At 41.2% G+C, this 15755-nt stretch overlaps 1 protein-coding gene across 2 annotated transcripts in view; it reads left to right on the top strand.

The window, feature by feature from the left end:
* The window catches only part of LOC105483346 (dipeptidyl peptidase 4), an 84647-nt gene that overhangs the window by 37215 nt on the left and 31677 nt on the right, over positions 1–15755 (top strand). For both annotated transcript variants that reach the window (XM_011744180.3, XM_011744179.2), the window contains exons 7-11: positions 101–173; positions 938–1058; positions 4052–4212; positions 5732–5844; positions 14392–14527. In XM_011744180.3, the coding sequence (XP_011742482.1) occupies positions 101–173; positions 938–1058; positions 4052–4212; positions 5732–5844; positions 14392–14527 (604 nt within the window). The remainder of the gene's footprint in view (positions 1–100; positions 174–937; positions 1059–4051; positions 4213–5731; positions 5845–14391; positions 14528–15755) is intronic.

The following is a 15755-nucleotide window of genomic DNA, read 5'->3' as shown; positions in this document are numbered from 1 at the left end:
TCCCAATAAAATCTATTAGGCTTTTCTACTGTCATATTTTTAAGGAAACCCCAATGTGAGTTATTCTTTTTGGTAATGTTTCCTTTCATCTTCTTTCCAGGCAGCTGATTACAGAAGAGAGGATTCCAAACAACACACAGTGGGTCACATGGTCACCAGTGGGTCATAAATTGGTTAGTGAGTCTCTCCAGTTGTCAGAAAAATATTGGCTAAATTTTTCATAGGCAGAAGTTACTAACCCTGATACAAAGCAGTCATCTTAGGAAGTCAATACTTCACTCTAGAATATAGTGTTATTGCCCAAGATAATATTTTACTAGCTTAACAAAATAAATATAATTCCTGAAAGTATCCATTGGGAATATTTATTCATGGGAAAATGCATATTGAACTCTTAAGTTCTAGTTATCTATTGTACTTAGATATTTTCTGAGTCACACCTGCTTTCTGCTAGTTCTGTGTTCTTCTGTGTTACTATAGATATACCTTTAGGTTCTATAGTGCTAGGAGAATGTCAGAAGTCCAAAAGAATCTTAACAAGAGGATCTAATGTTTGTCTGCAGTTGAACTTCTCTCTTCCAGAATGCAACTGCCTTCCCTCTACTCACTCTCCCAATAAAGAAATATACAAGCATATATCATCCTGTAGAAGTGGTCAGCCTTCTCGGTCTTCGCATATACTTTAGCATTCAAATAGTGATGGTTGTGTGCTTCTTATTTTTAACACATTATTAATAGTTTTAGGATTATTTTGGGTTTATAGGCTGTACACTTGTAATTTAAGAAAGAGAGGGAAGGAGTAAATGACTCTTCCTGTTTGAATGGAATATTTGACTATGGTAATCCTTACATTTGCAATAGATAAGTGTTTCTAAAACTCCAGGATAAAAATATAACATGTTATTATAGATATCAATGCTTGTTTTTTTCCTTCTAGGCATATGTTTGGAACAATGACATTTATGTTAAAATTGAACCAAATTTACCAAGTCACAGAATCACATCGACTGGGAAAGAAGATATGATATATAATGGAATAACTGACTGGGTTTATGAAGGTAGAAACTTTAAAGCTTTTTCAAATCAGAAAATCTATAAGCTTTTAAAATAGTTAAGTGTTTCTTTTGCAATGGGAAAATTTAAATGAGATTCAAAATAAGTTGCATTGTTTAAAACAGCATCAAACTTCTCTTAGAACTCACAGCACCAGGTGTCTCCAAGACCAAGAACTTAACTATTCCTAGCACTCCTCTGTCCTCGTTGCCTGACAATACTCCTTTTGTCTCTGGTTTATTGATACAAAGGGCTTTTCTGTGTAGATAGACCTTTTCTGCCTTTACTGGAACATAAAAGCCTCCAGAATAACATCAGATATTTCGCTAACTAGGCCTATCTAACCCAGAAGTTACTAAGGAAAGCTAAATAATCCCATCACATTGAGAAGATGATAAAATAATATCTGCAGGTTGGAGAGAAAATGCCTATTTCATAGAGGATTTGTATTTATTTGAACTTGGACAAATTATGATTTCCTGTTTTTAAGAATGAAAAAGCAATTAGAAAGGCTTAGGAAAAAGTGACTAATAAAACTAAAAAAGTTAAAAAGGAATATTCTCCCTTTCAGGACACAGAGTTGTAGAAACTATTAGGAACACATTTTAGAAACTTAGAAAATATTAGAAAAACATTTTTTATGTCTGTATTTGCCAAGATAAAAGGCATTCTGGGGCTGTTCCAAACTGTTCACAAGGTTTCCTCATACTTATTAGAAAGACTCATCTATATTTCATCGTAATATTTTTTTCTTCTTTGTAGTTTAAAAAAATAGTTTTTCTTCATGACTTAATTGTAGTTCTTACCAAGTCCAAGTCAAGTTTAATTGACTCATTATAACAGCAACAACAAATCACACTGAAAGAAAGATAAATTTTCATGTCCTAGAAATAAGTCCTTGACTAAAACTTACAGTGAAATTTACTAACACTAGCTACTTAGAGATTCTTTAACCCTTGGACAGCACAAACCAGTCTCCAGGATCATTGACAAGAGTGGCCTCTTTCCAAAGCTCTGACCCTCCCTCAGAAACAGCTGGCCCTGTGGAAGATAAGAGGGCAGCTAACACTTTCATTCTTTCTAAAGTAGATGATCACTGGAGGGAGACTTTTGCATGTTCATGACGAGGCCATTCTCATGCAGAACAGCTTCACAGTTCCAACTTGGGCCTCTCTAATAGCTTCAGTTCCTAGAAGGAAATTACTATATTGTCAACACAGAAAAATATGTCCTGCATTCCAAATAACCACTAATTCAAGACAAAGATCATTACCTGCTACTTACACTTACAAGTAATTCTAAAAACCAAAATCTTGGTCTGATTATATTGATTTTATGTAACTGCAGCTGTGTTATAGACCGCAGTCAATGGGTAAAAGTTACAAAGAACGATAAGTCAACTCAGTATGAACAAGTTCTTAGTATAATAGCAACCATGACTTGGAGTCATAAGGGCTGGGTTCTAGTTCTTGTCTCAGGCAATTCACTGGATCACTCCATGCCTCAGTTTCCTTCTCTGTGCAATGAGCTATGAATCATCACTCAGAGATCTTTGTGGAGACTAAATGTGATATGTTTTGTAAATTCTAAATTGCTACATAAGCGTGTATAGATCAATGATACAGATATGAGACAGTCAAAGGAAGAATAGGCTGCTTTACCTGGTAGTAGGTTTTCTGTTACTGGAAATACTAAAATAGAGGCAGGAAAGGGCAATATAGCACGGAGATGAAAAGCATGAGTCAAAGGAGATTTTGGTTGATTTTTGATTCTACCAATTCTTAGCCATGTGATCCTAGACAAATTTCTGATCCTCTTCAAGCTTGTCTCACTTTATCAATACAGTGGGTTATTGTGAGCCTTAACTGAGGTGATAGATGTCAATTGCTTATCAATACCTGGTGCATAGTTAGCACTCATTGAATGTTAGCTGCTCATCACAATAATTATTATTACATTTTATTACAGTAATTATTTTTGCTATTATTCTTGTTGTTGAAAAAAAGCATTTGGAAATAACTTGTAAGGAAGTATCAGGCATCTGAAAACTGATTAGAATGCATGATTTTCCAACCCTAAGATTCTAGTTTCTATGCTTTTGCTTTTACATTTACACTTACATGAGACTTGTGGAATATATAGGAGTCTCCACTCAGTCTACTTAACTCCTCCCTTCCCGGTTGGTAAAGGAGTTTTCAACATATTAAGAGCCAGTGATTAAATGTCCCATGTGTAGATGCCATAATAATCATAGGGACGAGCTATCTTTCCCAGAGATTGAGAAGAAGCCCAACAATGTACTGGAAAGCAAGATCCTGTCGTTTATTTGCCTCCCTCTTTGATCCTCTTCTCTTACCCATCATGTATAAGACCTTCTTCTCTTATACACCAGAGCAGTGTGTTAATCTAAGGGAGTTTTCAGTTTCTGGGCTGGGCAAGGAGATGTTTCTCAGTAGGGGTCTCAATGGAGCTCCTTGCCGTTCTAAATCCATCCTTCCCACACCTTGTTTGTGCCAAGAGTAGTAAACTCTGGGCACCATATTGGTTTGATAGCCTGGAGCTACACACCACCCACCAGTACCCTGCGGGCTCAGTACAAACTGAGCCCAGTTGGGGAGAGTATGCTGGCATGTTGACTGTTTGAAAATTAGAAAGGAGAATCAGCCTCCTGTGTGAAATTTACTTTTAGTATGTTTTGAGGCATAAATTTAGAGGATTATAAGATAAAGAAAAAAATGTAGAGCTTATATTAAATATTGCATGCTAAAATATTCTAAAATGGTCCAACGGGTTACTTATTTTTACAATCCAGATATATCCTTGAAGATTTTATTTTTATTCATTTGTATTACTCTGATTTTGGAAGCCCAGCAAATGCAAAGTGGTTCATTAGTTGAACTCTACTGTAATTACTAAAGCTAATGAGAACAATATTTTGAATGCCAAAGCCAATTTATCAGCTACTTCTTGTAACAGAACAATTTATGTCTTTTTTCAGAGGAAGTCTTCAGTGCCTACTCTGCTCTGTGGTGGTCTCCAAACGGCACTTTTTTAGCATATGCCCAATTTAACGACACAGAAGTCCCACTTATTGAATACTCCTTCTACTCTGATGAGTCACTGCAGTACCCAAAGACTGTACAGGTTCCATATCCAAAGGTCTGTGCTCCCGTTCGTACAGTGGTTCCATGATTTGATGGGAAGAGAATGGTTTCATTTAATCCCTTCCTGCTAATGAAAATATTGTCAGTCTCTCTTCAACAGCTTGCTGTGATTACTCTTGCTGAAGTCAACAGCATCTGGCAATTTTAAAGTATTTTTATTATCCCAGGAAAGAGTGTGATTTAAGGTTTTGTAATTTCTCCAAAAACTTTGAGGAATGACAAGCAGAAAAAATGGGGAAAATGCTTTTGAAAGAGATAAGGGGAATGAAAATGTTTGAATGGAGGAAAAGAGAGGCTATAATTGAATCAGAAGCTCATCTCATTTGTAGAAGTTGGATTGTGCCCTAGACGAAGTTGCAAAGCTCGGTTATATATCAGATTGTATTACTAATTAACGGGATACATGACTAGTTTTAGTGGTTCTATTATAGATTTGGCACTAATGTAAATTTTTCATGTCCTACATTTGGAATAATAGTGTCACGTCTTGGTTTTCAAAGCTGTTCTCCCCCTCAGGGTTGCGTGTTTACTAAAATTGAAGAGCCTTGTTAAGCAGTGTAAGCCAGGGAAGATGGAGTTTAGAAGGGAACCAGGGATTCTTCACTAGTACTGTAATAATAATGGCTACAGTATTGTCTGCCGGAAAATCTAATAGTAAAGTGTTTTTTCTGTAAGAAATTTGGAAAAGGGGATTTTTATTTTTACCAACTCACTCAATTTGCTTTATGAAGAGCTGCCATTTTAGGAAGACAGAGGAAGTTAAAAGAAAAAAAAAGATCAGAGACTAAATATGGAGATGTGTTTTCAGTGGAATGTTATTTTTTGATGAGCGAAACTGGCACACACAAAAAAACTCCATAAAGTGTTCTCACTAAAAATATCATATTATTTCTAACTAATCTGTCAATCGAAGATCTATGTGTATATTTAAAAAGGTTTTATAGGTTTCAGTCATAATATTGATTGTAAAGCTCCATCATAGTGAACCTGAATTTAGAGTGGAAATGATGGCTTCCTAATTGACATCGTTGGCTCAGGTAAACTGATTTTTCTGGTGGATGGTGTCTTTGGCAGAACCCAAGGTGTTCTTCATACTGACAGGCGTCAAAGACTTTTGGTCTCAGGGAGACAGGGTATATTTGCAAATAATAGAGTTGATTTTAAGAGGTTTATCTTTGCTTTCTCAAAGTGATAAATTATAAAGGTATAAGCATTCATTATTTAAACAGAAGTGCTTTGGACCTTCCGGTTTTATATATATACTCGGTGTGTGTGTGTGTATTGTGTGTGTATATATATATACACGTATTCTGTTTCTGCCTGACCATGAAAAGGTTGCATTTCATGACTCTCCCTTATGTTCATTTTATTTATATTAAATTGTTGGAATGTGTCTGATTGTGATAATTTTATGGCCATAATGCAGACATTTTGTGCTGTTTTAAAATGTGTGCAATGATGTTACTTTTTTTTTTTTTTTTGTCAATACCAATTCTGTGATTGTTTTTTCCTAGGCAGGAGCTGTGAATCCAACTGTAAAGTTCTTTGTTGTAAATACAGACTCTCTCAGCTCAGCCACCAATGCAACTTCCATACAAATCACTGCGCCTGCTTCTATGTTGATAGGGTAAGACTCTTGTCCTGAATGCTTGGCTTGTAAACAGTTTTACACTTTCTAGGGAGAACTTTTCAAAAGTGAATGGCAGAGTGGATCACAGCTGTGTCATGCCCACTGACAGTCATTCATTCTTCCCTTCAGCGACTCTTTCTTGAGCATCTTCACGTCCTCAGGCTGGGAACAACTCTAGAGATGAGGATGACAATGGACAGAGCAGCCGGTCCCTGGTGTCATGTAGCCTACATTCAAATTGAGGGAGACAGACAAAAACCAGATAAACAAAGAACAGTGTAAAATGCCAGTAGTGATAAATGTGGTGAAGAAAACCTGAGCAGAGCAAAACGGATGGGGCTGATGAGGGGTCAGGGAAGCCTCATGGATAAAATGACCTGTGGCAGTGATGTGAAGAGCAGGAGGGCTCCATCCCCACTGATAGCAGGGGGCAGAGGAAGAGCAAGTGCAGAGGAGATGTGCTTGGGGTGTTGGAGGAACTGCAAGGAGGCTGGGGTGACTGGAGCCTTTTCAGTGAACAAGAGAGTGGAGCGGACAAGGTCAGGTCCCACAGAGCCTTGTAAGGCCTAGAGAAAATACAGGAAATCTGTGGGTTAAGTTTAGGGAGCTCCAAGGTCATTTTGTGCTCCAAGACTTCACTTGCTGGAATTATGTCAGTGGTTTGAAATTCCACCAGGGAGCACCTTCAGCCCCTTGTTTATTTTCCTGTAAAGGAACCAATGTACTGGGTACAATTTATGGCTGGCTGATAGCTCCATATTCACTCATTTCTGTTATTTATTTGGTCTTGTTGCTGTTTTTTTTTGTTGTTGTTGTTGTTGTTTTTGAGACGGAGTCTCGCTCTGTTGCCCAGGCTGGAGTGTAGTGGTGCCATCTCGGCTCACTGCAACCTCCGCCTCCCGGGTTCAAGTGATTCTCCTGCCTCAGCCTCCTGAGTACAGCTGGGATTATAGGTATGTGCCTGGCTAATTTCTGTATTTTTAGTAGAGACGAGGTTTCACCACGTTGGTCAGGCTAGTCTTGAACTCCTGACCTCATGATCCACCTGCCTTGGCCTCCCAAAGTGCTGGGATTACAGGCAAGAGCCACCGTGCCCGGCCTGTTGCTGTTTTTAAATAACAACTAGCATACATTGAGTACTCACCATGTGCCAGACACAGGGATTATCACATGCTTTATCTTAGGACTCTTCAAAGTCACTCTGTCTTTCCAACAACTATCATCGTGTGCCTGTTCACAGATAAGAAAATGAGGCCTACAGATTAAGAAAATGACGAAGTAGGAATCTGTATTCAAACCTGACTTTCTGGCTTGAAAGAACAAGCTATCAGACACTGCTTCGTGTCTCTCTCTGGGTGATTACGGCTGGTGCCCTAAGATTCCCGAAGGCACCGTCACAGCAGGGTGGAAGCATCCATTTTCTCTGGGGTTGCATTAACTACATCAGGAAGGCTGTGGGCTGTGCTCTGTGGTTAGTAATGCATTATTTTGGTTAGAAATATCTATAGTAACCCATTCATTTGGGGGAAAATCAATTAGTAAGTTTTTTAAAAATTTTCTGGGTTTGTCCAATGGAGTAAAATTTTACCCAAAGGTTTCACAGTTTGCCTTTTGGTTCCATCCAGTCACCTCTTTAATCATCATTGATGGGCAGCCTCTGTTTCTACTGCCAAATGTCCATAGAAAGCCTGTGCCCTTGTAGCACTTATCATCAGTAGATGATAGAAAACATTCAGATAAATGCCCCCAGGAGTGATAGGAGACGTATGAGCAATAGAATGGAGGCATTCTGAGGAGAAGAACATGGGCTTTTCATGACGCCAGGACCAAAGAATGCCCCCTGGAGAATGTGCCGATTGAGCAGGCTGGCTTCCAGCAGGGCGCAGTGAGGAGGAAGGACACTGAGGTGGAAAAAACAGAGCATGGAAAAGTCAGGGCTTCCCAAGAGAAGACCAGTAGAGCCTGGTGTTGCCTTTTGGTCTGTCACCAATATCTGCCTGTAGGGAGGATGAGCCATGAGCACCTGCTCTGAAAAAGATTCCATCTGGAAGGGGCTTTAGACCTTATCAATGGTTTACAAACTTTTTAAGGACCTGGAACCCTTTGTTCAAGTGAGATATAATACAGAAATGTATGGCCAGAAAGCAAATGGGAGATTGCTTCTCAGTTTTGGCAGGCCTAGTCCTTGTCCTCCCTCCTTCGCCCAACAGTCCTGGGAGCTTAGATAGAATCTGGAGTGGTTCCAGGACACAGTCACAACACCATTGTGAGGCACAGGTGAGAGAACCTCCCACTTTACCGAGAGAGGTAAAGTCATTTGCTCAAGGTCACACAGCAAATGAGTGTGGAAGCTGGGAAAAGGACCGAGGCCTATGCCTGCTGGACCAAAATATTTGAATAATTTAGTTAAAAATGTATTGAGTCCTTCTCATGGGCTGGGACTGTGCTCAGTGCTCTGCTCTTGCTGTTTCATTTATTCTCCAAAGAGACGAAGTCTTTCCCACTTAGAGATCCCTTTCCAAGGCACAGCTGTGTGAAGTGCTGGGCTCAAGAAACAAGCAATTCTCAGGACGGATTTTTGGCCTTATGTGAATTCGTCAATAAGTTCTTGTTCTCAGTAGTTCTTTAAGTCACACTTAAGCCTCACTATGGAGATTTTGTGTGGAATGTATATTACCAGAGAATATTGTTTTTTGGAAATGCCACAGGAACGTGTTTTTTAGGGAATTTAAAATATAGCTCTGGTCTCCGTTAACACTGGTAAGGTTGTGGTTTTTCTAGAACTAGACTCTAGATGCTCTCTGGAAAAAATGTGCTAGTACATGATGATGCACCGTTTTCTGGCCTCATGCAAAGATCCAGCAGGGCCAAGTAAATCCAGGTGAGTTATGCCTCTTAGTAACCTGCCCAGCCTGTTACCCGGTGATTTACTAGTTCCTGGAGTGGGAAGCCTGGCCAGGATCAGTGCCTCTCCTCCTTTCTCTGCCCATGTTTCCCTCATTAGTTTTCCTGTTAGGCTGTATGTCTTCACCACAGAGCCTGCAGCAAGTGATATCCACAGGAGTATGAGGCTGGTTTGTGATTTTGTTAGGAATTAGCAGAAATGGGTGGAAGCCCTGCTTCTCTGATAACAAGTGAGAAGGGCAGACAGGCTGCGTTTCCAACAACCAAGGCCTGAACTTGAACCAGGGTGAGTCTCCCTGCTACCTGCATTGATTAAGTGCTAAAGTTTAGATTTGCTACGCTTTAGATTTGTTATGCTGCTAATATGTGTTCATTGTTCATAATGAGAACTGGAAAGCTCAAAAAGTTGAAGGAAAACAGCACATAATGTAAAATCATAAATCTCCTAACTTTTATCTAGAGCAGTACATTCATTGTTGACTGAAGTAAGACAGGTTCTATGCGGTAGAGGCCAATCTTACAATCCAGTGTGTAGCAGGGTGCCTGCGACATAGCACATGCCCAACCAATATTTGTAGAATAATAGATAAGCAGAGGATGGATGGATGGGTGGATGGATGAATGGATGAGTAAGTTATCTAGGTGACTGTGTGTGTGTATAATACTGGTTCACGCTGCCAGCACCATGGATAGACTTCAAAATGACCTTGCATAGAAATCCCTCCTTTTTATCTCCTCTCTGCAAAATGTTGTGACCTGAATCTAGACGATTGGAGAGGGCATGTTCTACTGCGGTAACCCCACCCAACATCTGTTGAATGGCTCTCGGCCTCATCACACGCAGCTCATGACATACCCCGTCCCTTCTCTCTCTGCTCCTGAATGACACAATAGATATAAAGTCTTGCTATGCCTTCTCTGAACTGTTATGACCCTGGCCTATAAAGCTGCAACATCAAAGCCTCAGATTGTCACACAGGAGAAAAAGAAACTGGAAGCTAGTGACACCTGCAAGAGGCACATTAGGACTGGCATGCTACGAATGTGCGGGTGTACGGGTGCTGCAGCACTCAGATCTGCTTCATCTCATCCCACCCATTCCTCTCTTGAGGGATTTGTCAGTGAACCTGGGAGGGTTGGCATCCCCATCAGAGCAGAGGGTGGCATGGAGCCTGCGGCCAGCACTGGCAGTACGCCCGCTTCTTCGGGTGATTCACTGAATTAATCATTCCACGGTCGCAGTTGCTCTTGGTAGCATTTTTCCCTCCAGTATTATTTCCAGTTGGTAATAAATCCCTTATTTTAAGTATCCTTAATGCACCAAAAGAAACATTTACACAAATTAAGGGAATTAATAGTACCTAACAGACATTTATTAAATGCCTACTGTTTGCAAAGAATTATGCTGGGACAGGTGGTCACTTTACAAGGGGATTCTCTGTTGTGTGATTTTTAACAAGTCTTTCTCAGTGCATTCACATATAATTTGCCTTATAGAATTTAGTTTACACACAGCTCTCTAGGAATAGATTTCTTTAAGTGAGGAACTTTATGCTGAAAAGAAGCAAGAAGGTGAAGCTAGCTAGCAACATTTCCCAAATGGATGGGTGGAGGTTTCATAGAGGGAACGAGTATGAACAGGGAATCTGAAGCCAACAGCTTGAATTGAATCCCGGCTCCAACACTTCCCAGTTGGGTGATAGTGGGGAAGTTCCTTAAATCCTCTGCTGTTATATTTCCTTGTCTGCAGACAATGAACTGCAATACTCACCTTATAGGGTGGTCATGAGCTTATGTCAAGCACTTAGAACTGTTCCTGGCACATAGTAGACTCCACATGGGTGTGGACTCATTATTTTACATCCAAAAATTACTCCATCATTTTAGTATTAAAATCAACCGTATTCCCGTTGGACTAATCCAGCTGCAGAAGGTAGAAGAGCTTGCTGGCTCATATGTCTAACCTTGGTAAGTTGTCCAGGCTCTGAGGAAGGCCTGGACTGCAGGGGCGGTCCCTCTTCCACCCCACCAAAATCATTACATAAGAAAACTACTCAATACTGGCCTGTTTTTGCAGAATAAAAGCAGCATGCAGTGTGCAAACATAGATGATAATACTGCTGGCTGGATTTTTCTGGTTTTAAGTGGGACTTAAACTTTTCAGTAAAAAGGACAATTGAGCCATTGGCTTTATTTATTTATTTATCTATTTATTTTGAGACCGGGTCTTGCTGTGTCGCCCAGGCTGGGGTGCAATGGCATGATCTCAGCTCAATGCAACCTCTGTCTCCCAGGTTCAATTAGTTCTCCTGCCTCAGCCTCCTGAGTGGCTGTGTGATTACAGATGCGCCCTACCACGCCTGACTAATTTTTGTATTTTTAGTAGACACAGGGGATCACCATGTTGGCCAGGCTAGTCTCGAACTCCTGACCTCAAATGATCCACCTGCGTTGGCCTCCCTAAGTGCTGCTGTTACAGGCATGAGTCACTATGCCCGGCAGGTTTTTTTTTTTTTTTAAATGATTCTTTGACATCTCAGACTGGCATAATCTTGGCTCAGGGCTGCCACTGAAGAAAAGTATGTTTATAAGAAAATTCAAAAATTCCTGTCTGCGCCAGGGGTGAACTGCCTTGCTGAGCATGCACAGGGTGCAGAGTACACCTGGGGTCATGGAGAGTAACCCAGGCCATGCAGGGTCCAGGACCATGAACCTTTGATCTGAAAATGGGCAGGGAGGATGATTGATGCACGTGAGTTTCCTGGCTGACTTCCCAAATTCCATTACTCAATGTTTTCAAATGGGGAAAAGTTGTTTTTATATTGCTGATTTCTGAACGTGACATTTAACTTATGACTTTTAGTAGATAAAACTATTTAGTACTGGGTGATCCACTAATTATTGTTAAAAGTTTTTTCCCCCCATCACCTAACACTTCGCTTAACCAGAACACTTTAAAAAAAGAAGAATATTTCTGGAGCCTAAATTCCTCATCTATGCCCATGGAATTTTCAGATGTTGTATATATAACGGTGGAGAGGCTTTTCCCACCTAGAGGGAGGTACATCAGTTTCATCAGATTGTCCAAAGGGTTTTTGGCCTGAAAAGATAAGAACTACTGATATGGGACAGGGGTTAGCACACCAGGGTTTATGGGCCAAATGCAGTCCACTGCCTATTTCTGTGTGGTCCACAAGTAAAAATGGTTTTTACTTTTTTTTTTTTTTTTTTTGAGACAGAGTCTCACTCTTGCCCAGGCTAGAGTGCAATGGCTCGATGTTGGCTCACCACAACCTCTGTCTCCTGGGTTCAAGCAATTCTCCTGCCTCAGCCTCCTGAGTAGCTGAGGTTACAGGTGTGTGCCACCACGCCTGGCTAATTTTTGTATTTTTAGTACAGGCAAGGTTTCGCCATGTTGGCCAGGCTGGCCTTGAACTCCTGACCTCAGGTGATCTGCCCAGGTTTTACATTTTTAAGTGGCTGGGAACAAAAATCAAAAGAGTAATAATATTTCGTGATATGTGAAAATTTAATGAAATTCAAATTTTAGCTTTTCAGTGGAACATTAAATGAACTCATTCATTTAATTATGGTCTCTGGGTGCATTTGTGCTACAAAGGCAGAGTGGAGTAGTGACAGAGAAGATGTGGACCACAGAGCTTAAAATATTCACTCTCTGACTCTTAACTGAAAAAGTTTTCCAACCTCTGGTCTAAAAAACTAATTTCAGAAAGCTTCGTTTTCTGTTGTGCTTTTCATACTTCCATTCTCTTTTCACGGATTTATTGCCTGTCTTGGGTAAAGTGTATTCGCCCTTCCGTGTTCTCATTTAGCTCCCCTGCCTTGGGCAGACGCAGAAGCATCAGACTGGATGAGATGTCTGTATTCCCCAGCATGGAAAGAGGCAGTTGCACTCGCAGCCCCTGCAGCCTGGCGGTTTGTGATGAGTGCAGTGAGACCTGGGAGAGTGGTGTGGGAGAAGGAGGTTTCCAAGAAGACATCGTGAATGAGGGGACATTTAGGCCAAGACCTAAGGAAGTTAGAGCTTGGCAGCCACTTCAGGCTGAAGAGCAAGACTGAACAAAGAGGGAGCAACTGGGGAACCTCATGGTGTGTTGTGAGAATACTAGCCACCCAGACTCGGTAGTATATAGGTTCTCCAGAAGCAAGAAAACAGACTGAAATGAAAAGGGACCCCTATTTACGGAAATGCGGTGCTCTGCTGCTGAGTGAAGGGGTTCGGTCTTGTTTCAGTACCTGCGGCTTGCAGCAGGGTAGCATGGAAGCCCGTTATCACTAGGCACATTCGCACATTAAGTGTTCCCAGCTGTAAAATGGGGATGATGAAGCTGTGAGGGGCTTAAAGGGCTTTACCCAGCACCTGACCCATCCCAAGTGCCCAGTAAATGTTTGTTGTGTGATTAGGTGTCTGCGAAGGGAGTGGAGATGGGAATTGATCTATGAATTCCGAGGAAGGACAAAGCTATAGTCCTTCAGTATGACAATATGACAGTTCCCACAGGTCAGCAGAGGGCTTTCCTTTCTTCAGTGCTGCATTCCATGGACATATAATTAGTCCCTGTTTTGAGTCAGGCATTCTGCTAGGCCCTGGGGACACCCTGTAAAGAACTTGCAGTCAAGCAAGGAGAAGGGCAGGCCCAGTCTGTAAAGGAGAGAGCAAGTGGATCTTGTGAGAGCATCTGGGATGGGGACGAGATGCGGCCACCAGACCAGGCAGGAAGAGGGGGATGAACACACTCATTTGGAACCCTCTGACAAAAAAGAGCAAAGCTGCGATCAGACACTTGAGAGCAGGGATTTGTGAATAGTCATCCAAAACCACACTGGGGGAGGAGGAGGGAGCAAAACACATAAAGCATCCATTGCCAATAATGTGAGGGAGGCCAGCAGAAAAGTAAATGATGAATTCCATGCACTTCACTATAAATCAGAAGGTGGTTCCAAAAATTTTTTTTCAGTATGTGTTGGGGAGGATGTACTGCTAGAGATACCTCTGTTTACATAAATTTATGTGAACATACCGCAGGGTTCTTTCATTTCTTTTCAGGGTTCATGGTTTGACTTTTGAGAAATGTCTTTTTACAGTATACTTTGATTTTCAAAGTTTGTGGAGGTGTGAGTCAATTTTTTCCCCTTTGAAAATGAAGTTGAGAAAAGGGTCAGCTGTAGTTTCACCCTAATAGAAAGAATTTTCTGGAGAAGCACGTAAAATGCCAGAAATACTCAAATCTTAGCCAGTGTCCATGGCCTCACTTCCCTCAAGACAGCAGAAAGGAGATGCAAAAACACCACCCTTGAGTCCCTGGCACCACCAGCGGCCAAGTTGAGGACTTGATAAATCCTGAGCTCGCGGTTTGAGTCACGCGTGTTAAGCCACTGTAGAATATTGTTGCTGCTTTTCCTGTTGGATATATTTTAATTTTCATCCCAAATTAAATGGCACTTTAAGCTTTAAGAAAAGGTGAAATATTATATTAAATGGTTTCATTAACCATTTATAATTCTACTTCCCATTAAGATTGATTTCTTTTCACTGAATAAAATATCTATTTGTACCAAGGTCTGGCAATAGTCATATTCATTCTCTCGCTCTGTTCTTCCTTTCTTTCTTCCTCCCAGGGATCACTACTTGTGTGATGTGACATGGGCAACACAAGAAAGAATTTCTTTGCAGTGGCTCAGGAGGATTCAGAACTATTCGGTCATGGATATTTGTGATTATGATGAGTCCAGTGGAAGATGGAACTGCTTAGTGGTGAGACTGAATGGGGATGTTCGGCTTCTAAAGCAACATGTGATCAGAGGGTCTGTGCAGTCGGGGAGAGTGAAGGCTGGGACTCAGGAAATTAGGTTTGAGTTTCTCTTCTTTCTGACTCTGTCTGATCCTGAGGTAATAAAATCTTAAATAAAACTCCTAGATAACCTGCCATCCTGGGGTGCTTCTATTTCTCCTACACTGACTAGTCATATGTTTTAGTTATGGACACTATCACTCGGGAAGGGAGAGGGGGTGACTGGCCACAAGATAGAATCTGATGTCAATATTTTAAAAACCAAAGAGGGCCAGCAGCTGCAAGCTCAACAAAGTGTGTTTTAATAAAGATAATATAGGGAATGGGGAATAATTGGCTGAGTGTGTGTGAAACAAAACAAATACATGAGGCCACAAACCCATTACCATACTGTCACTGTCTTTAAGCAGGAAACAGCTTTAGAATGCAAATAAATAACTGCCAGTCTGAGAGGGTGGCAATCCTGAGGCCAACTCTGTTCATCCAACCTTGAGGTGCTGGGAGGCTTCTAGCCAGGAGACCACGAGGTCCAATTAAGATGATGGTCAAAGTTAAAGTCCCTCTGGGAGCCCACAGGCTCGGAGGGGTGGATCCTGGAAGAGGTTTGCTGGCATATGCCAAGGACACCTCCCCAATCCCCCTTATCTAGTCACAGACCCTGTGCCTACACACCTACCCTTCCTACTGCCATCCTGGCTAGGCTCAGGGCATATTCTCACCTCCCAGAACTGGAGCCCCACATAACTTGATTCACTTATTTATTTATGTAACAAACATAGAATTCCTGTTATGTTCCAAGCTCTGTGCTAAGCTATGGATTTTTTTCTAAAGTGAATTAGTTAGCATGCCTGCCCCCAAAAAGTTTCTGTTCTAGTTGGGAATATTATCAAAATAAATAATAAAAACTGCCACTTACAGTATACCAGGCATTGTGGAAGCTGAGGATCAATGTTTGAGGAGCTGGCTCAGGTCACAGGACACAGTCAGAATTCAAACTGCAAAACCCAAGCTCTCTGCTTGCTGCCAGTGAAATCCTCATAATACCAAGGTTGTACCATAAAAAGGGTTCAACCAAGTACCACAGAAGGAATAGAGGGCAAAAGAAGATGATCAGCTCTACTGAGGGCAGGCGGGGTGGGGAAGGAGATGATGTGGGAGAGCTATAGAGTAGCCTGGGATAAGTTGCCATGT

The sequence above is a fragment of the Macaca nemestrina genome, chromosome 11, assembly GCF_043159975.1.
Source record: "Macaca nemestrina isolate mMacNem1 chromosome 11, mMacNem.hap1, whole genome shotgun sequence".
In the NCBI taxonomy this organism is placed as follows: Eukaryota; Metazoa; Chordata; class Mammalia; order Primates; family Cercopithecidae; genus Macaca; species Macaca nemestrina.
This window is presented reverse-complemented; position numbering and strand designations above follow the sequence as displayed.